The sequence below is a fragment of the Cheilinus undulatus genome, linkage group 18 (assembly GCF_018320785.1).
Source record: "Cheilinus undulatus linkage group 18, ASM1832078v1, whole genome shotgun sequence".
Classification (NCBI taxonomy): domain Eukaryota; kingdom Metazoa; phylum Chordata; class Actinopteri; order Labriformes; family Labridae; genus Cheilinus; species Cheilinus undulatus.
Genome location: NC_054882.1, coordinates 39,328,763 through 39,341,690, shown reverse-complemented (window position 1 = coordinate 39,341,690; position 12,928 = coordinate 39,328,763). Strand labels below are relative to the sequence as shown.

General features: G+C 36.8%; 1 protein-coding gene across 1 annotated transcript in view; it reads right to left on the bottom strand.

Moving 5' to 3' along the window:
- Positions 1-642: 642 nt before the first annotated feature.
- LOC121526595 (calpain-1 catalytic subunit-like) overlaps positions 643-12,928 on the bottom strand; it is a 28,557-nt gene continuing 16,271 nt past the window's right edge. The window contains exons 7-22 of the mRNA XM_041813240.1: positions 12,583-12,657; positions 12,329-12,414; positions 11,036-11,110; positions 10,405-10,565; positions 7,667-7,824; positions 7,161-7,172; positions 6,859-7,067; positions 5,238-5,277; positions 5,049-5,117; positions 4,028-4,085; positions 3,872-3,933; positions 3,662-3,730; positions 2,380-2,458; positions 2,039-2,155; positions 744-796; positions 643-669 (exon numbers count right to left, since the gene is read on the bottom strand). Coding sequence (XP_041669174.1) covers positions 643-669; positions 744-796; positions 2,039-2,155; positions 2,380-2,458; positions 3,662-3,730; positions 3,872-3,933; positions 4,028-4,085; positions 5,049-5,117; positions 5,238-5,277; positions 6,859-7,067; positions 7,161-7,172; positions 7,667-7,824; positions 10,405-10,565; positions 11,036-11,110; positions 12,329-12,414; positions 12,583-12,657 — 1,350 coding nt within the window. The remainder of the gene's footprint in view (positions 670-743; positions 797-2,038; positions 2,156-2,379; positions 2,459-3,661; positions 3,731-3,871; positions 3,934-4,027; positions 4,086-5,048; positions 5,118-5,237; positions 5,278-6,858; positions 7,068-7,160; positions 7,173-7,666; positions 7,825-10,404; positions 10,566-11,035; positions 11,111-12,328; positions 12,415-12,582; positions 12,658-12,928) is intronic.

Genomic DNA, 12,928 nt, shown 5'->3' with positions numbered 1-12,928 from the left:
TCTTTAATGAGACTCCTCGAATTGAGTAATGAGTAATGAGCAGTTTTCATTTAATGTCGTCAATTTATTTTTTATACTCTGAACTGCATTTTATTAATTCCTTATTTTTGTATTTGAGCACTTGTCCATCTGTTTGTATAATATTTTTCAATAAAATCTTTCTAAAAAAAGACAATACAAGGTAAAAAGAAAAAAGGATACAGGATGAAAAAATGAGAAAAAATGATACGAGGGAAAAAAGAAAAAAGGATATGAGGTAAAAAAAGAAAAAGAAAAAAGATAAAAGGTAAAAAAAGAGAAAAACAAGGACACAAGGTAAAAAAGGATACAAGGTAAAAAAAAAAAAGGAGAGGACTGTTGTGAGACACAGATCTGGGAAGCATATATAACAGCAGTAAATCTGCTTTAAGAAAATCAGATGTTGTCAAAGCACAATGACAACACTGAGTTGAAGAATCAGAACGAAATTAAATTCATTAACAAACTTTTAACTATAAAATGGTGGTCAGTTATTCACACTGAGATGTGTAAGTTGATGCATTCATCATTTCTCCTGCTGCAAAGCAAAGTGAAAGTAGACATTCTTTAAATATCTACTGCTTCATGCCCAGATGAATTTTGCAGTCCTGTTTCCTCCTCTCATTAAGTGTACATTGAAATGTAAATCCACTGCAAATAAAGAAAAGAGTTTTAATTCATGCACTTCCATGCAATAAAGCGATCAATCACAGCGTGTTTATTACCTCTGCCTCTCGCAGACTCATGGCTTTTCCATCTGAAAGCTGTCTGAAGATTTCTGTTAAACACAAACAGTTTGTAGTAGTACTTTGAACCACAACAGTGCGTTCTGACTGCACGCTACATGAGTGAGTGTCAGTGGGAAACTCAGCTTGATTCCTCCTGACAGTGTGATGCAGTGCCATGAAGCCCACTGCCCAGTTACTATTTTTCTTCTGTCCTTCACGCTGGCACAGATAAAGGAGGCATTTACTGGTTTTCTTTCATTTTCATTTCTGCAGTTTTTTTTTTTAGCTTGTTTTCAAACTGGGGGTAGTTGTACATTAATAATATCGATGCTAGGCCCTGACTTGTGTCAACAAAGAGACAGACCTATATGCTGTTGGGAAACATCATCATATTAAGTCCACAGATGCTTAGTAACTGACTTGTGCTCCACCCACCTCCATTGCTTATTTGCATTTTTGACTGGAGTAGTGTTTTGTTTAAAAGCTGCATTCCACGAGGTGTACTTACTAAGCAGTAAACCAGCATTTCTATTTCATGGATGAATCTTACAAATTGAGGGCCTTTCTGTGTAGAGTTTGCATGTTCTCCCGTGTATGCGTGGGTTCTCTCTGGGTACTCCAGCCTCCTCCCACCACCAAAGACTTGCTCGTTAGGTTAATTGGTGACTCTAAATTGGCCATGAATGTGAGTGTTCCTGGATGTTTGTCTCTTTATGTCAGCCAGTGGTGGCTGGTCAACAGGGAGCGCTAGGGCACCGCCTCCCCATGACTCTACACAAAGAGAGGACAGATCTTAAGTTTACTGAATCGTTTTTTTAAACATTTACTTTAAATATCAATAAATTTGTATAAACATAGATAAACTCTATGCACTGTATAAAGATGATTTAATAAGAGATTTAAATGTATAATGTGCAATAAATCAGTAGATCACAAACATTCTAAGCGTTTGCCTTTACTTCCTGTTCACTCATTTCCACCCTGGGGCGCTGGGCTCCTGCGCCCACAGCCTTCCCCGACTGCTGTTATAAGCTGCACGTGCGCCATAGACTGGAGCCAAAAACAACACTGTAGCAGCATTTATTGATAAAACTCCTCAATTCAAAAAAGCAAGTAAATAATGGAGGTGGGTGAAGCATGATAGTCCATTGCTGCAGTACTTTGTTGGATTCAGCAGGGCCGTACTGTAAAAGTTACAATATGTGGCTGTGCTTCTTTTGTTTCACAATTAAAGGATGACTGAATACTCCGCAGGGTTGTCTGTTATAATTTTCCCCTTAATCTTGACTTACTGTGCATGCAGTCGAAACGAAGCATGAGACCAATGAAACTTTCCAGGGTCACGTGTCTGGAGGAGTCACTGTAACGCAGAGCCATCAAGTTGAGCATGTCATCGCTGACATTTATTCCTGTCAACATACAAAGGTAAAGAGCTTAGCTGGAGTTTGGGGATGTATTTAATTTCACCACAATCATTTCCAACCACCTGAAATATCATTTTGATCTAAGGGCATAAATACAACTCTTTATAGTATCTCTGTAGTGTTTGACATGTTATACTTAGTGATAAGCCTAGAGAAGAGCGTCTTCTGTTGCAGTAAAGGACATGATAACTATGACTAAACTGTCCTACCTGAGGCCACAAATGCGTTTCTCAGCTCACTCAATGACAGCGTTCCTGTTCGTGAAACATCAGTGAGAAAGAAGATATCCTGAAAGAGGCACACAACGTAAAGTTTAGCACAGTATTTATGGTTTAGATCAGGGGTGTCAAACTCAATCACAGCAGGGGCCGGATTCTGAACTAGGGTCTAACCTGAGGGCCTACCAGGGTTGATATTTAACCATAAAACGTCAACCTTATTTTCACCAGAAATGACTTATGAGGGGAAAACTCTTGGCACTGATGATAAATGATTTTGTGATTAAAAGGTGAACATGATAAGTTAAAAACTGAAAAGCTGAGCTAAAAAGTCAAAGTTTGAAGGGTAAAAACATTACATTTAAAGTAAAAATAATTTTTTTAAAAGGCAAAATATGAGATAGAATATTGAAACCAGGATTTTTTTAAAGTCAAAAACTGAGAAAATTTTCAAAATCATAATTTTTAACAGTCAAAACATGAGATAAAAGTCAAAATCATGATTTTAAAATGTCAAAATATGCAAAAAAAAAACCCCCAAAAAAAACATGCCTTTTTAAGGTTAAAAATGAGATAAAAGTTAAAGGTAAGAGTTGAAAAAGGTCAAAATGTGAGATAAAAGTCAAAATCATGATTTTAAAAGGTTTAAAAACTGAGATAAAATTTTAAAAAAGCATTTTTAAGGTAAAAAATGAGATGAAATTTAAAATTAGGAGTTGAAAAGGTCAAAACATGAGATAAAAGTCAAAATCATGACTTTAAAAGGTCTAAATAGGATTTAAAATGTAAAATTATTAATCTAAAATGTAAAAATATGAGATAAAAAGTCAAAGTTATGAGATGTCAAGGTTAAAATATAAAATAAAAAGTCAAAACCAGAACTTTTAGTCATAAGTTTGAGAGGCAAAATTGAAAATATTGAGAAAACACTAATTCTTCCCCACGGTCCTTACTTTTTATCAAATTATTTTTACTGTTTACTTTTTCTAATTTTTATGACTCAACAAGGATTTTATAAATCATCAAGGTTAAGTTTACATTTTTATACTGGAGGAAATCTTCAGACCTCATACTGGTGGGCCAGTTATAATAAAAATATGATATGATCTGGTGGGCCGGGTAAAACTGTACCACGGGCCGGATTTGGCCCCCGGGCCTTGAGTTTGACACCCGTGGTTTAGATGCACAGTGTGCATTACTCACTGAATGAAAAGGGAAACAGTATTAAAGTTATTTAATGTATGTTGTGTCTGATTAGTATGGCTGGGTTTACCTTGTATTTAACAACCTTCCTCCACAAACGAACAAATTCTTCACCGTTCAGTTTGCCCGTGACTGATGTCTTTTCAACACAAAATTAAGGTAATTGAACTGAAAATGTTTTGCTTTTTGAACTTTAGCTTAAGGAAATGTAGGAAGGAAATATTTTCATGTGCAGCACTACTACTAATAATAATTAATACTATGCATCATAAATGGATACGTCCATCAAAGCAACCATGCTGCGACAGGCATCAAGGCTGAATCCACCAGATTTGAGGTCACCTTTGATTAAAAAAAAAAAAATCAGCAAGACACAGATTTTGACCATTAAAATTGTTATGTTTGTCAAGCATGGTCAGTTTATTTCAGGCCAGACCTTTCAGAATGCTGTCATTCAGAAGCCTCTGAAGCTGTTCAGCATCAACTTCTTCGTACTAGAAATAAAATCAAGAATAAATGCAATCAGGGGCAAACATACTGAAGAACAAAAAACATTAATAATGAAGAATGACTTCTTTGGAGAATATGTAAATTTGATAACCACACACACACGTGAATATATGTAATATATACATATAGAAGAGAGGAAGGAGGGCGGCCAGAGTCAGCGTCGACACAACTGACATGTACGTGTGTCGCTCCCAAAGTCGCAGCCAAAGTCGAGCTTAAGAGCATTTCTTTTGTCCGGGCCTTTGCACCCCTGGTAATACGCCCAGCAACCACCAACAGTTGTCAGGTGCTTGGAACATACACACGACAACCAGGGGGTTGTGGCAATCCTCCTACCCACCCTAACAGTACCCTAGGCTATGTTTAAGCGCCACATCTATCCATAACTCCTAAAGCCTAACCTAAAGCTGTGGTTTTTGTTTTGTTTTCATCAGATTATTTTCCCATGCCCTTTGTAATGTTCAAAGACATCCAGAGCATGACCTGGGTTGCGTCAGTCCTCCTTCCCGCCCGATGGGGCCCTCAGGTGGGCGTACTCGCCATTACATGCCTTACTTCAGCCTCAAATTTTGGCCCAAGCATGCTTAAAACTTCTGCACAGTGCTGTATATATAAATTATATATATATATATATATATACATATGTTTATATATGTGTGCTGTTGTTAGAGATGAGTTTGATCGGGGCATGTAGAGAAAAACCATTACGCTAAAACAATGATGTAAAATTATGAACTGATGTACTGATGAAGGAAGTTCAGCTCAGTGAACTTAATACCTGTTTGTTCCTAAATAAAACTCATTTCTCCTCATATATTCTTAATAGTTTCAAACTTATTTTCAAATAGATTTTTAAAATGTATTTATTTGAGGCTCCATGTTGTAATCATTCAGTCAACAGTGAACTCTCTACCTTGAAGGATGTATTGAGGGGAAACAAAGATCACCTTGTCAGAGTGTTGGCGGAATATCATTTTCTTTTTTTCATCATCCTGCACATTTAAGACCTTGTTGAGCTAAAAAACAAAGAAAAAGATGACCGGATTTGAAAAACAGTTTAATTGTTTTTTTAAGGTTGTGTCAAATATCTGAGTAGGATGGACATTTCTTCTGTTGTGTAACTAATTTTTACATACCTTTCCAACTGGCTCATATCTTCGGTCACCAGAGTTCTCACTGTCAAAAAAAAAAGTTTTAAAATGATGTGTATTCCAACATAAAACAACTGAAATGTGTTACATAAGCTCTAGATCGGTGGTTTTCACTCTTCACTTCCCAAAGGCACACCTAAGATCAAGCCAAAATGTCATTTCCATATTAATATCTGTGCAAAACAGTTCCTGTGGTTGTTGTATTTTTGTCATAATAACATGGTTGTACAAATTCCCACAGCACACTTAAACGTGTGTTGCACCAGTGTGCCTTGGGGCAGTATTTTAGAACCACTGCTCTAGATGGTCGAGTAGCATGCTGCCTAGCTGCAATGTCTGGATGTCTTCCTTTAAACCAGTGATACTCAGCGTGTGGCTCTGGAGCCTCATGTGGCTCTTTTGTGATTATTTGTGGCTCTCTGATTTCTTAATTTTAAAAATTATTCCCTGAAAAACCTTCAAGGAAACTATTTTGCCCTTTTCAATATTTTTTGCTACTTTTTGCCCATTAGAGCTACCTATTGCTATTAAATGCTACTTCTTTCCTATTTTTTGCCTATTATTGACACTTCTTTTTGCAACTTTTTCCAATTTTTGGCATTTTTATCCAATTTTTGCAACTTTAATCTAATTTTTTGCCACTTTTCGCCCATTTAAGCTACCTTTTGCCATTAAATACCACTTGTTTCCTATTTTTTGCCCTTTTTTGCTACTTCTTTTTGCCATTTTATCTCTTTTCATAATTTTTCACCAATTTAAGGTACCTTTTGCCATTAAATACTACTTGTTTTTGCATTTTTTTTGCCCATTTTTGCAACTTATATCTTTCACTTTTTTCATAATTTGCCCTTTTTCACCACTTTTCATCAATTTTGGCTACTTTTTGCTATTAAATTGCACTTGTTTTCTATTTTCTGCTCATTTTTGCCACTTCTTTTTGCCATTTTAGCCCATTTTTGTACACAATTTTTCACCCATTTAAGGTACCTTTTGCCATGAAATACCAATTGTTTCCTATTTTTTTGCCCATTTTTGACACTCTTGATGGCTTTTTATCCATATTAGTCAATTTCCAATTTGCCATGTTTTCACCACTTTTCACCAATTCAGGCTACTTTTTGCCATTAAATAGCACTTGTTTCCTATATTCTGTCCATTTTTGCCTCTTCTTTTGACCATTTTTATCCCATTCTTTGCCCTTTTTACAATTTTTTACCCATTGAATGTACCTTTTGCCATTTAATACCACTTGTTTCCTATTTTTTGCCAATTTTTGCCACTCTTGGCTGCTTTTTGCCCATTTTAGTTAATTTCCACTCATTTTTTGCCATGTTTTTGCCACTTCTGGACCTTTTTTTGCCACCTGTGACTAATTTTTTTACCACTTCTCCCCCCCTTTTGCTACTTTCACACATTTTTGCTGCTTTTTGACTTTTGTTGCCACCTTTAATTTATTTTTAATGCTACTTAAGCCATTTTTGCTACTTTTCACTTCTTAGATTGTGGCTCTTGCAAAGGTGTTTTTCAATAATTTGGCTCTTTGGTTGAGCAGGGTTGAGTAACACTGCTAACTATGCAGATCAGTAGATAAAGGGGGTGAACGTACTAGCCATGGGTCTCTGCCTTGGAGAGAATTTTCAGGATGAAGGATGCAGTTTCATTTGCACCGAATGTGGACGGCACAATCAGGTATTCACCAGGCCTCAGCATGAAGAACTCCATCACCTCACGTGCATTCATGAAGGTTTTAGTTTGCATGACAGCTTTGTGGGAGCTGAAGAATGAGGCTGGAAATTTACCCTTGTGCATCTTGTACTGTAATCAGAAATGCATACATCAGTTCACTGCAGCTTATACATAAATCGCAGTTTGATGGAGAATTGCATTTTGAATAAAGGTGCATCTTACTTGATCAGTCACCTTCAGGGATAACAGCAGATCATGGAAACAGAGAGAGAAGCCTTTCTTATTCTCATAACATTTTAAGAAAACATGATTTAACGGTTTATTATTTTCATTTGGACTCCAAAACAACTGAATCTAACCAAAGACTTTAACTCCACTTCTATGAGCAAGAAAAATTTGTGATGTGATGTATTTCAAAATTTCAAATGCATAGATAAACTGCTGATTAAATTTAATGAAACTCTAAAACCTATGACTATGAGCTTATCCATTAAAGTTAAATCTTCACAGAAAACAACGTAACAACGTAAAATAGTTACTTTTTCAGTAACTTGGCACCTGAGTGGTAAACAAGTCCATATTCATTTATATTTCCATCATGAAGAAATTTTGTTTCCTTACCTTACAAAACACAAACAATAGAAAGGTTCTCATAATGGTAACTGATGGTACATCTATAAATACTTTAAGAGCCTTAAACGATGAGGTTATAAAATGCAAAATATTACCTCAAATACTGTAAACCCTATGTGGAGGTTCTGTACCAGATGTCGGTTCCTCTTGTCAGGCTTTTGCATGAGAGACACCAGCACGTTGTTTTTGCCATGTTCCTCTGGGTAGTCACCATCAATTCGAATACGATACTGTGGATTAGTCCAGAAACTGTCTTGAATGAAAATTAAAATCAAATGTTATTATGTATATGGCCAGAAAATTAAATAAATAGCAACACTAGCTGACCAGCTGTACTCATCAATCTTGCCAAACTTGCTCAGTCGGTTAGTTTATCCCAGAATCAACACTTTATGGAAATAAAGCATATGAGAATTGGTCTTATGGTTCAAAGTAATCTGCTTAAACAGGAGTTTCATCAAGCTTGCATCCTGATGAAATTCTCTCTCGTTTTTATAACTATAAAGTTTTTGTTTGTTTAATTTTCACTGGTTGATATTAAAGACCCTGTAAAGTGAAAATAGATCTTTATTTAGGTTTGTTGTATGACAGGTCACTGTGTTATGAACCCCTAGACCAAATTTCAGTCAGATAAAACATCTCTAGGTTTTATAAAATTAAGCTTCAAAAGCATGAAAAATGAGCCAGTAAAATCTGCTCCAGGATGTTGTGGGCGTGTCTGTTGAATGAGATGAAGCCACGCCCACTCAGGAGAAATACGATCCTCTCAGACTTAAAAAATGCTAAAATCTGAAAAAATCTCACGCCATTAGCCTGCCCCTTGACCTTTTGTTGACCTTTGAAGAAGAGACAAAGTCTGTTTTCTGTCTCAAATTTCTGTTATGATGCTTTAAATGACCCATAGACCCCTGTGGCTGATAGATTTGGTAAATTTACCTCACAATGAACGAAAAAACAGCATTAAACTGACTGTTTACTTTCAATAGAGGCAGTGACATCAGCTAACAACAGACTGTACTGAGATGAGCTGCTCTGTGATTTTATATTGTAGTGTTAGAGGGGCGGGGTCATTCCCCACTGCAAATGACATCATGAACCCACATATTGGCCCCGCCCACATTAAACCAAGCCAGGAAAGAAGTGAAAAACTTTCAGTTTAAATCCAGGATTCAGTCACATGTAAATCTCAGTGTTTACAGAAACCATGTTCCAACATATCTAGAGTGTTAAGACACAAATTTTGGATTTCACTTTACAGGGTCTTTATTAGTGTTGTGAGCAATAAATTTAAGACAGGGTGTATACTGTCTAATCTATTCTTGATTCATTCACACTGTTTGTGTTGCTTGACTCTTATTACAATCATATTAAGAAAAGAAGCTTAAGTAATTTAAAGAAAAATACAGTGCCATAAAAGTATTTGCTCTCCTTCTGATTCCTGACTTTCTTGTCAAATATGAGATGAGCCTTTGTGTTCTTTTTTTTTGTCAGCAGTGGTTTTGGCCTTGGAACTCTCCCATGATGCCATTTTTGCCCAGTGTCTTTCTTATGGTTAAGTCCTGATCTCTGACCTTAACTAAGCCAGTGAGGCCTGCAGGTCTTTAGCATGGTTCAGGGTTCTTTTATGACCTCCTGGATGAGCTGTCGTTGCACTGTTGGAGTCATTTTGGTTGGCCGACCACTCCTGGGAAGGTTCACCACTGTTCCACTGTTTTCCCCATTTGTGGATAATGGCTCTGATCATGGTTCGCTTGGAAATGGCTTTGTCACCTTTTCCAGACTGATGGATTCCAACCACTTTGTTACTCATTTGTTCTTGATCTCCTTTGGATCATGGCATGATGCGTTTCTTTCTGAGATCTTGTAGCCTACTTCACTTTGTCTGACAGTTTCTATTTAAGGCATTTCTTGATTCAACAAATCTGGCGATAATCAGGCCTGGGTGTGGCCAGTGAAACTGAACTCAGCTTTCCAAAAACTGTGATTAATCACAGTTAACTCATGATTTAACAAGGGGGGCAATTACTTTTTCACATAGGGCCTGATAGGTTTGGATTTTTCCCCCTTAATACATAGAATAGTCATTTAGAAACTGTATTTTCTATTTACTTGAGTTGTCTTGGTGAAATATTAAAATTGGTTTGATGATATGGAACATTTAAGTGTGATAAATATGCAAAAACATCAGGTATCAGAAAGAGCAGATATTTTTCATGGTATTGTATATAAACTAGAAGAGAAGACTTGTCTTGAGGCGAGCCTGCGTGTGTTCCTATACTTGTTCAGATAAGAGAAGAGGGAATTCGACTTTACACACAAAAAAGATCACACAGATTTCTTTGGCTAATTGATTAAAATGGTATTTATTTTCATATGGTAATTATTATTCCATTGAAGTAAAAATCCACTTCTAATAAAAGGGGAGGGGTCCTTATTAATGCAACTATTATAGTAATTATATGATACACAAGTGAGCCACAAGTTTGGCAGTTCAGGATTTACTTTTGTATTTACAGTTTTGAAATTAAACCAATGGCAACTTAAACAACATACTATATTTGCAGATTGCAGGGAGTTGAGAAAGAAACAGGATCTGAAAGTACTCAAAACATTGAGCTTTATTTGTGCCGAATGATTTTCTTTTGATCGTAAATAGCATTTGAACAGAGAAAGCGCTCAAGCAACAAAGCTCATGACACAGATGGTTTAAAATCTTGTTGTCTTTCTAGTTTTATGTTATAAAGCACCAGTGTTTTGAAAAAGGATGTAAGAATCAAGTTTATATCACAGATTTTTATCATTTCTATTATTAATAGTAGCAGTATTGAAATACCTCGGTTGTTCAGACATCCTCCAGCAGTGGTTCCTGCCACCCATCTTCCCTCATACAGAGAACTCTTCCAGTGACTGGCGGGGGTTCCATCAAGGAAATCAGGATACAAGGAGCAAATGTCAAGATCTGTGTAAAACCTGCAGAAATCCTCCAGGGTCATCCTATCAACATTAGAGAAACATGAAAATATGAATCAATTTGAAATACTGCTCATTGTCTGTTTATTAATGTAATAAAAAGTAGGGATGCACGATATTGGATTTTTGCCAATATCCAATATGCCGATATTTACAGATTCATTTTAGCTGATACGGATACCAATGCCGATATTTAAATATGTTTTACATGATGATGTATGCTGATATTCACGACCAAAATATTGGATGTAAATATCGGCAGAAATTTTGATATCTGCAGATACTGATATTTGCCTTTTTAAGCTAATACCTGCCGATACCGATACCAGGCCGATAATATTGCATATTAATGTGCATTCCTAATAAAAAGTTATTTAGCTCTAGCAATGCCCTTCATGTTTTTAAAATCGGTGTGCTTGTTATTGAGTAAAAAGAAAACCAGTTTCCTGGGGCTTGATGTCTAGTTTATTTAGTGCAGTGTCATAATTTCTTACCAAAACTCTCCATCATCAACCACCGAAAGGCACATCTCACAATCTTGGGCACTGACGGTTTTCCACAAGGATGACCTTAGAGACAGGTTTTCATAAAAGTAGGAGAGAAAGTATTATGTAATTATAACCTGCTTTGAAGGCCAGTTACTACACATTTCCCTTAGGCCGGCCATAAGGCTGACCACACACAAATCTGAAATGATTTTAAAACCGTGAGAGACCACAAACTTTAGGACAATTTCCAAAGATTTTTCATCTTTAATCCTCTGAACACACACGCTAGACGACTCTGTCAGATCACTGGAGACTACACACCTGCCAACCTGCCTACAACCTCGCGTGATCATGTGACTTCAGACAAAAAACATGGATGTCTGTTGATACCGCCTTGCTGTCACTCCACAACAGACTGTCCTGGCATGCATTACAGGTGCAGCAAAAATCATAAAACAAGGGAAAGACTCAGGACAAAATCCTGGCTGGAATTAAGGTACAGTTGTGTTAACGGTTGTGAGCAGTGAAAGTACATATGATCCGTCTGGTGACACTACCCGGTGTGCTCGCTCTCATTGGTAGTGTGGGTACTCCATCAGCGGCACTATGATCTAGAATCATAATATCAAACATGTTTGATATTTACGATTCAGGGTCTGGGAGGATACGACGTGATTTGGAGCAGTAAATTAATCCTGTTGACACCACACACATGCAGACTACTCAGACAAATGATTGTTTACGACGAGGCTCCAGTCGGTATACGCCCCAACAATTGTCGGGGGTGGGGGTGGGGGTGTCAAATCTTGCCTAAAATCAGGTTTAAAATCTTGTAGTGTGTGGCTGGCCTAAGCTGCGTTCAAGGCAAGATAACACAGGAGATCTTTTAAACCCAACTGGAAAAACCAGTGCTGAACAACCTGGGGGAGATTTTTAAAAGACAGTTCATGCTTCTGAAGCCCTTTTCAAAAATGACCTTTCTTATTTTTTCATGCAGAGCTTACAGTTAATACCCCTCAAATACTTTTAGACAGAAAACTCTGGAAAATGCTTCCTGCAATAGGGCAAGTTGTTTTAGAGGAAACTCCTGCACACTGTCTGAGTTGTTAAGAACATGAGATAAGATGTACTGCCTAGTTCCATTCTGTCCACAGTGTGTGCCAAAGTCATTCAGTGTGTTAGCGTCCGTTACAATAACTGAATATAATGGCAAAATAAGTTGAATTATTTTACTTTGCAAGATATTTCTACAAAATTGCATTCCAGCAATGTCTTTGTGAAACAGTATGGTAGTCTTACCGATCACTCCAGTCTCCGTTCCACTCTCCTCGGCCCCAAGGGTTCCACAAACGCACAAGGTGTACCAATTTCCCATGGCTCATCAGCTGGCAGCAGAATAATGCCAGAACCATTATGAACCACCAGTACAATAAAGAAAAATTAAAAAATATATTTTTAATTTAATTTAATTTAATTTTATGACAATTAACCTTCATGATAAATATCAAATATGTCTTATAAGAATTGTTCTGATTTGAAGCACAAGTCTTTACCTGTTTTACACCAGTGACCGTGTATGCATGGCCTTGGACTATTCCATTTGGCAGTACTGTATTTTGAGATGTTTCCTACAAGCCAAAGACAAAATGAAAACTTTTGTTAAAACTGCTGCATAAAAGACATTTTGGTGTCAAGGTGTTAAAAGGAAAGTATTTCAGGAAATGGACTAGAGCCGTTTTACGCAACCCTGCTCAACCAAAAAGCCAAATTGTTGAAAAATATCATTAAAGAGCCACAATGTAAGTGGTGAAAAGTGGCAAAGATGGGTTAAAGTACCAATAGATATTATTTGAAAGCGGAAAAAGTGGTCAAAAAGTGACGCACATGTGGCAAAAAAAA